This window comes from Gracilinanus agilis, chromosome 1, assembly GCF_016433145.1.
Source record: "Gracilinanus agilis isolate LMUSP501 chromosome 1, AgileGrace, whole genome shotgun sequence".
Lineage (NCBI taxonomy): Eukaryota > Metazoa > Chordata > Mammalia > Didelphimorphia > Didelphidae > Gracilinanus > Gracilinanus agilis.
This window is the reverse complement of record NC_058130.1, coordinates 723643616-723652661: the sequence shown is the minus strand read 5'-3', so window position 1 is coordinate 723652661 and position 9046 is coordinate 723643616. Positions and strand designations below refer to the sequence as shown.

The window sequence follows — 9046 nt, the reverse complement described above, 5'->3', positions numbered from 1 at the left end:
ATTTTTCAGAAGAAATCAAAAGCTGTCAAGTCATATGAACAAATGTCCTAAATCACTAATAATAATCATTAGTGAAAATTTAAAATTCTGAGGTACCATTTCACACCCATTAGATTGGCTAATATGACAGAAAAGGAAAATGGCAAATGCTGGAGATGTGGAAAAACAGGGACACTAATGCTCTGGTGGTAGAACTGTGAACCAGTCTTACCATTCTGGAGAACAATTTGGAACTTTGCTCAATGGGCTATCAAACTGTGCATTATCATTTGATCCAGCAATATCACTACCAGGTCTGTATTCCAGAGAGCAAAAAAAAAAGAATCCATATGTACCAAAGTATAAAAAGCTTTTTGTGGTAGCAAAAAATTAGAAACTGAGGGAATGGCCATCAAATGGGGAATGGCTGAACAAGTTATGGTACAGGATATTATTGTGATGGAATACTACTGTGCTGTAAAATATGATGAAGGGGATGGTTTCAGAAAAACCTGGGAAGACTATGTGAACAGATGCAGTGAAGTGAGAACCAGATCATTGTACATAGTAAAAGCAATATTGTAATGATAATCAACTGTGAAACTTTAATACAATGATCAATGACAATTCCAAAGAATTCATGATGAAAAATGCTATCTAAATGGACTCTTAAAATACAGATTGAACCATATTTATCTCTCCCCCCATAGCTAATGTGGAAATTGTTTTAAATTACTTATATATAATGGCCATCATATTTCTGAACTTCTCAATGTACAGGGGAAGGGCTGGAGAGAATTTGGAATTGAAAATAAAACTTAGAAAAAAGGCAGACTATTCATACGTTTGATCCAAGGCATATATTCTAAGGTGGGGAGGCAGTAGAAAGAACTGCTGGTTCTGGAGTTGGAGGGCCTGGGTTAAAATGAAATCTTTTAACATTTACTATCTGGGTCACATTGGGAAGTCATATAATCTCTCTCTGGCCTTCGGTTTTTCCAGGAGAGGGTTAGATTAAATGAGCTCTAAAGTCCTTTCTACAGCTAGATTTAAGATTCTCCCTTCTCTCCTCATCAATCAATAAATGAAGCTTCTAGAGCAGTGATTGCCAAAGTGGGTACCACCACCCCCTGGTGGGTGCTGCAGCGATCCAGGGTGGGGTGATGATGGCCACAGGTGCATTTATCTTTCCTATTGCTATTAAAATTAAAAAAAAAATTAATTTCCAGGGGGCTAAGTAATTTGGTCCTATACATACAAAAGTATTTACAGCAACATTTTTTATTTTTTTAACACTTTCCAGCAAAAGGCTGGAAACAAAATATCTCTGGATTGAGAAATGACTGAACAAAATCATGGTATATTTTCTTTCTTTATTGTATAAATTGAATATATACAATATTAATTTCTTTATTGTACCTTAAGGAATATGAGGAATTTAGAGAAACATGGAAAATCCTGTGTCACCTGAAGAATGAAGCAGTGTACAGTGACAGTAATGCAAATGAAGACAACACAAAAAGACAAGAGAACTCTGATCAAATATAATGGCTATTCTTGATTCTGGGTGGCTGAAGGTAAACCAGTCCTTGTTCTTTGAGGACTAGTTCTATCAGCCAGTCACTGTAGACTAGACATTTGTGGGGAAGGAAACATGGTGTACTTGATGCTTGTTGGAAAGTGAAATGGTTGTGTAGAAATTGTGTGAAATGGAGGTGGAGCCAAAATGGCTGGTAGCAGGAATCAATATGGTGAGGTCCCAAAACTCCTCCAAACAGATGCATAAAATGCACCAGACTGAATCCCAATGGGCAAATTCAAAAGTCACAGTGAACGAGTCAAATTGAGAAGGTCAGTGGGGACAGGTTCTGGCCAGGGGAGGGGAGGGGGAAGGGATTCCAGCATCCAATGAGGAGCTATGAATCTATAGGGGTACCAAGTACAAGGCTGCAAGAACAGGTACCAGCTGGCAGCTTTGACACCTACTTCCTGGTTCCAAGACAGAGATCCAAGGCAAAATGAGCAGGGGAATTGTATTCAGATAGTTTTCTAGGGTAGGGAATGGTTGTGTGGTTGCTGGTCCTGGACTGTATCTTAAGGAGTAAATTCAGAAGCTGCTATGTGGCTCAGATCCCAGGAGTGGACCAGGAGCGCCAGTTCCAGCTTCTAGACCTGTGTTGACGAACCTATGGCATATGTAGTGGAGGGGGCTGCTCCCTTCCCCCCTTTCTACATGTGCCTGAGGACATTTCTTACATCACTTATCCTTCTGCCTAGTAGCCCAATCAGAGGGCTTCCTCCCTCCCCTGTCTGGGGTAAGGTAGGGAGCTTACATGTGGTGTGAGGGTTGCAGTTTGGGCAGTCTCTGTAAGGTCCGCCATCACTGTTCTAGACTAATCTGAAGCTTGTAGAGGAACAATCAGGGCAGAAATCCCAGACCAAAAAGGAGCCTATAGTTCTGTCACTTTGAACCTACAGAGCTTTCCAGCTGGCTGATCAGTGGCTCAATTCAGTCACATCAGAGGATTCATCAGAAACTGTCCTGTGTATGACTATTTTGAGAGCCCTGAAGGCTTACATATATCCCCAGCTTGAGATTCAGAAACAATATAAGAAAGCACTGGAAGTGCATGGAACCTAGCCCTAACATACTCTTCCTTTATTTTCCTTCAAGTCATGGGATCAGATTTCAAGCTGGAAAGCACCCCAGAGGTCACTTCTCATTTTACAGTTAAGGAAATTGAGGAACAGAGAAGTCAAATGACTTGCTCAAGTCCAAAAAAATCAATAAGTAACAAATGACATGTGTCAAGTAGAGCAACCTAAGAGTAGCTTTGCTCCTCTGATGTCCTCCCCGATTCCTTATAAAAATAGGTAAGCAACTTTAGCCTTCTAAAGACTATAGCCCTAGAAGATAAAGTCTGGCAGATTCTACCAAACTGTTGGTACAAGTCCCAGTAATTGCCTATGAGCCTGCTGTTTGATGTTCATCAAGCCTATAAGTGGGCAGCTTCATCACTAGGTTAGTCACCAAATGATCACACTATAGCAAAGACTTGTTAGAGGGAGATCCTATACTCAGGAATTCATCCTTTAAACACTGAAAACATGTAGAAGAATAATGAAATAATAACCGGCTATAATTAGCACCCTAAGGGTCTGTTGGTACTCGATTAGCAAGTTTTTTCCTATGGACAGTGTAAAAGTAACTGTTGGCCCTGAATTTGAATTATCACATTATTCTAATTGGACAGCTTTACTAATAAGTTTCAATGACTATATAAATAACTGAATTTTTTAACCTAAAAGATAAGAAATTTTATGTGTCACAAAGAACTTAAAAAACTAATCATGACTTCCACTTTAATAAAGTGCAACAAATTACTAACTTGATTACAGAGTTTTTAAAAATAGTTTTAGCAGGAAACATTAAAAAAAAAAAAAAAAAAAAAGGGAAAAATGCATCTAAAGAACATGCCACAGTTATCCAGAACAAACACAACTGAGCCTTCTTCCTCAGGGTCATACCAGTCAACACTGTAGGAGTCTATTTTGTCCAGCTGACTTTGGGGATATCATAGTGTTCAGTTAGAGTATCTAAATGTCTGTTGAAGTCCTGGAGGGGAGGCAGAAAAGAAAGATGTTACACCACAAGACCAGAAAAAGTATACACATTTCCTAGCTCAGCTACTATTGCCCCAAAGCATCTTCCTTTCCAATTGATGCATTCTATCTCCTGTCATCTTGTCTCCCTAAATCCATAAAAGGGCAGGGGCAAAATGGAAAGAACATAGGATCTGGAGTCAGATAACAGGTTCAAATCTCAATTCTAGGCTTTACTATTTTCACCCTGAATAAGTCTTTTTTCTATTCTCTGAAATGGAAACAATACTTGGACTATGCCACACTTGGCTATTGTGAATAAAGTACTTTTGTAAATATACCCCAAAGAATTTTATAAAGGTGAGCTTTTGTTATCAATTATGCTTCCCTAGAAATTATCTCCATTCACTATCTCTTTCATATTTACACATTTGGTGAGCATTTATAACATGTGGTTTGCAAGAGTTCTCACCTACTCAAGCTACAAGTAAATCAAAGATAAATGCTTTTCCTCAAATCCTCCTGCCTTCCACCACTACTTCCTGCCCTACTGACCACTGAGGGTGGTCCAAAGTATAGGACTTGGAATGTTTATTAAACTTAAAAGTTTTAGACCTAGCTTTTTATTGCTTGGTAATTCTTACCTCCACTCTCTGCTTATGAGTTTTGGATGCTTTCTTTAAGATTCTTTCCATTTGCTTAAAGAGAAAAAAAAACAAAGCAAAGTTATATATTCATACATTCAAACCACCTAGGCCCACTAACAACAGGGAGGTATAGTTCTTGTAGAACTAATTGTACTCTGTAACATTTTAGGTGGTTCCTTAAAATGTTACGGGACAGTTAGTTCCATAGTTAGACAATTTGATGGGTTGTAGACAGTCAGCAGAAGAATGTTACAATAGGGTTTTTTTTTTTTTTTTTTTTAAATTTTTTTTTTTTTTTTTAACCCTTGTACTTCGGTGTATTGTCTCATAGGTGGAAGAGTGGTAAGGGTAGGCAATGGGGGTCAAGTGACTTGCCCAGGGTCACACAGCTGGGAAGTGGCTGAGGCCGGGTTTGAACCTAGGACCTCCCGTCTCTAGGCATGGCTCTCAATCCACTGAGCTACCCAGCTGCCCCTACAATAGGGTTTTGAAGGCTTTTTATACATTGTAGTTATAATATATTAAACAAGTTTCTGAACAACATTGGTCAAGGAATGAATTATAAAGCACAACTACACTTGCCTTCCTATGCTTCTCAATTTCAGCCCTGTCTATTCCACTACTCTCTACATTCTGAGAAATGCCCACTGTTGTAAACAGACTGCTCTATACTCTCTTCTTAAAAGAACATCGCATGTGAAACAGCTTTCACAGATTATCTAGTATATTCCCTTAATTTCCAGATGAGGTAACTGAAGTCCAGGGAAGTGAACTGTCCAAAGTTGCTTAGAGTCCTAGTTACACAGTACAGTGTTCCCCCCAACCCCACTGCCATGATTACAGCTTTCCTTACTTTACACTTTGGCCTCCAAAATATGTCCTTCAAACATGGCTGGATAAATCTTTCTCATACATAGATTCTGTCTGCACTAGGAGACACAGTGGAAAAAGCACTAGATTTGGAGTCACAAAGTCTGGAGTGACCTTGGACAAGTCACTAAACATCTTTCAGCCTGTTTCCTTATCTGTAAAATGGGATTAATAATTGGACCTGTCCTTTTAGGGTTGTTTCGAGGATCAAATGAGATTCTATAAAGTGCTTTGCAAACCTTAGTACATTATATAAATGCATACTATTCTCTGCTCTAAGATTTTCATGGTACCATGTTGCCTACTATGGTAGTCTAAAAAACTTTACCTCTCTTTTGCAGCCAGCTTCTGCTCTGAATAGTTTTCTCCCTATTCTCCTATTCTATCTCTTCCTAGAACCTTTTGTATTTAGAATCTTATATGCTGAAAGCTTCCATGTCTTATGGAAAGAAATGGGAGCTCACAGTCTGTCTCTATAGCTTCTCTACCCACAATTGGTAAAAAACTAATTAGACCATCCTAGGAATGGGATCTGGTTTGATGTAAACTTTCTATTTTCCCCAGCAGGGAGCAAAGTACTCTATACTCAGCAGATTAAAAAAAAAATAATAAATGTTCTATGAATTGAAGCGGGAGGAGGATTTCAGAATTAGGTGAATTCTTAGAGACCATCTAGTAACTAGATCCTAGTTGAACCCTCTCATGTTTTATAACTGAGCAAAAAGAGAAGGGGTCAATTTGTATTATAGTTATCTGTGTATGTGTTCTACCCTTGTAGTCTGAGGTAGTTTCTGAATTTGAGGCAGTGTGGTATAGTACAAAGATCACAAGATTTGGAGCCAGGACACCAGAGGTATTAAGTCTAGGTCTTGTATTCATCATCTGTGTGACCATGTACAAAACTTATTTACCTCTCAGGCAGCAATTTCCTCATCTATAAAATCAAGAGTTTGGCTTCCATGATCTCTAATGTCCTTTCCAGCTCTAAATCCGATGATCTCAAGAAGAGCTTATTCAAACTTTATTTTTCTTTCAGAGATGGACACATGCTCCATGGACACCTCATGAAACAAATCTTATACCTCTCGTAGGGCCCAAACAAAATGCTTTCTAAAAAGCAGGCACTAAAGCAATGCTTGTTGATTCAATTATCATTCTGATTTGTGATCTATATTCCTATAAGAAACAATGGAGGTTTCAAAAGTCAAAGTACATATGTTAATAAAGCACAAGACCATGAAGGTCTATAGCATTTGTATCTCCTCTTTCAAAAACTACTATAAGCGTAATGCAGTAATCTCACTATGATTGAAAAGTACACAAAAATCATAGATTGAGGGCTGGAATTGATCTCACTAAGTTCATTAGTCTAACTCTCTTACTTCATAATAAGGAAAATTGATGCCTGGAAAGTGAAGCCTTCCCTGATTAATCCTATCCCCATCATGATCACTCTTATACCATATAGCAATTATTTAGCTTTTTATGAAATGCAGGTGCCCCGCCCCCCAAACTTGTCAAGAGATTAGAATGTTGTGAAGTGGGGAGGGAGGAGGACAACAGAAGTACAAGACTGTCATTACTTTTGAGAAAATTGTATTTAGTTCTTCACCACTGTGGAGAATAAGTTTTAGATTGAAACAATAATCCAATTATTCTTATGTAACATTCGGGAAATTATTTTCATTGCTAGATTTCCCTTAGTTTGTTCAGGTTTTCACTTACCACTTATGATTTGAAAATGCTCAGAAGGTATGTCAAATAATCTATTTCAAAAGAAAAAGGTTTTCTATTCCACCTTTCTATTCTAGCACCTGGGCAAAAATCCTTTCTAAAACCTTAAAACAATTATGATAATCCTAAATTATGCAGGATGTGTATTAATGTATTCTCCACTGAAATCTTCCAGTAATGGAGGGTTTACTGTATTGCAAGGCCCTCAGACCAGCCCCCATGGGTAACAAAATTGATAGTAAATATTTAGCTTTAAAGTTTGCCAGAGGGCTTGGCATTTATCTTATTTGATTCTTGGAACTCTGTTAAGTATTATAGCCTAAAAGGTAGGTATTACATGCAAATGAATTCTGTTTTACAGATAAAGAAACTGAGGCTGAGTTGACTTCACAACCCATATCAGGTGGGATCTGAACCATTAAAAAAAAAAAAATCAAGCCTAATTCTGCCTCCCCCTGCTTTATATTTCTATCCTCTGAGACCAGGGAGAACATATGCAATTTTCCCCCCCATATGACAATTCTTCAGATACCTTAAAACAAGTAGTTTATGTATCACTTTCCTTTTCATGCCTCCCCCTAGTCTTTTTGTTCTCTAGGTTCCATTGAAGGAACAAGATAGGATTCTTCTTTCACAAAGCATACTCCCTGTCATTCTCTCTCCTTAGGATTCGGTTTCCAATCCATGTTTCTCCATAATTTCCATCTCTTAAGTAACCTGATCATTCTCCTCTGTATGATCGTTGTCTTTCATGCATTGTGGCACTAAGAACTTAAAACTGACTCGAAACGTGGTCTGAACTAGGTAGGGGAGACCATCTCCCTTACAATTTTTTTAAAGCTGTTGCCAAAGCCCTTAGAGTAGGGGGTTCTTAAACTTGTTTGTGTCAAGGTTCATGGGGGGAGCAGTCTGAGGAGAAGCCTATGGATTCCACCTCAGAACATTTTAATAAAAACTACATGAAATAAATTGCATAGCACTAAAGCACTATAAAGGTAACTAAGTATATTGAAATAACGTTATAGAAACGGGTAAAAAAACAGGTTAGCAGAGCCCAGGTTAGATCCCCTCACAGACTGCTCACCCTCTTCTCCTGCATCTTCTCGTAGGCAATCTGGGCTGGTGTCCGCTTGTCCAGTCCCCTCCGTTTCTCCTCCTCGTTCTTTTTGCTCGTCACAATCTGCTCCAGGACCTTGCTCTTGTCTTTGTCCTTCCTCTTTTTCCTGCAAGGACAGGTAGATGGATGGACCGGCCGATAGACAAGGCCTTCGGCACTGGGTCAAGACTAGAGACAAGACTCTGCCTCCCGCCTCGTTCCCGTCCCCCCTGTCCCACTGCCTCGTTTCTTCGGCGGCCCCAACGTTGCCGTCGCACTTACCGCTTCGTTACGCCCAATTCCGACACCCCTTTGAGCTTCAGCGCGCTCCTCTGTACTTGCTCATATTCCGCCATACCGACGCCACCAACTTCCGCCCAGCTGTGCGCCTACCTCATATCCTGTTTAGAGTCCTCGTGCGCAGGGCACTTCGGGAAAGACGCGAACCGCGCCTAGGGTGGGGTCCTTTATGTCTGAGGTAGCCAAGGCTAGGCTAGAGGGGGCGCCGCGAGGCACGTCGGGATGTTAAGCAATGCGCCTGCGCAGCATCAGTGCCGAAGTAATTGGGGCGGGGCAGCAGATTTTTACTTCCATTGGAGAGAGATGGAAAAATTGAGTCCTATGGAGAGGGCGTGGCAGAAAGTGTGCTGTGTCTGGGGAAAATTCCTGAAGCTATAACTGTTTGTTTTGTATTTCCGTGCCCACCACTGATTGTGACGTTAGGCACACTTTCTTCCCAGCCTCAGTCTGTTCATTTTTAAAATGATCTCTCATACACGTGAGGAGCATTAAAATTTTTTTTAATTTATTTTTTAAAACTTTTCCATGGTTACATGATTCATTTTCTCTCTTTCCCCGTGAGGAGCATTTATTAAACGCCTTTTTATGTCCTCGGACACAGTTGTGATTTTGACCTCGGGCAAGGCACTTAACTCGTGATTGCCTCAGTTTCCTTATCTGTAAAATAGGTATAAAAACAGCACTTACCTGGGTGATTGTGAGGCTCCAAAGTGCTTAGGGCGATGCCTGCAAGGTGTAGGCACTCTATAAATGTTAGCTAATATAATAATAGTATTATTGTGGCCGGCACTGTGTTAAGCGCTAGGAACACAAAAAT

General features: G+C 39.7%; 1 protein-coding gene across 1 annotated transcript; it reads right to left on the bottom strand.

Moving 5' to 3' along the window:
* Positions 1–3325: 3325 nt before the first annotated feature.
* On the bottom strand, positions 3326–8329 carry FAM32A (family with sequence similarity 32 member A). Its single transcript, XM_044658572.1, has 4 exons — positions 8212–8329; positions 7918–8056; positions 4227–4280; positions 3326–3595 (listed from the first exon to the last, which is right to left on the bottom strand). Exons 1-4 carry the CDS (start codon positions 8283–8285, stop codon positions 3527–3529), a joined length of 336 nt encoding a protein of 111 aa, XP_044514507.1. The 5' UTR covers positions 8286–8329; the 3' UTR covers positions 3326–3526.
* Between the last annotated feature and the right edge of the window lie 717 nt (positions 8330–9046).

Excerpts from the sequence above, each read along its gene's own strand:
- FAM32A (XM_044658572.1), bottom strand. The coding sequence starts at position 8,285 with ATGGCGGAATATGAGCAAGTACAGAGGAGCGCGCTGAAGCTCAAAGGG. Across the intron at positions 8,057-8,211 it reads GAATTGGGCGTAACGAAGCG|GAAAAAGAGGAAGGACAAAG; the intron begins GTAAGTGCGACG and ends CTGTCCTTGCAG. Across the intron at positions 3,596-4,226 it reads CTCATAAGCAGAGAGTGGAG|GACTTCAACAGACATTTAGA; the intron begins GTAAGAATTACC and ends CCTCCCCTCCAG.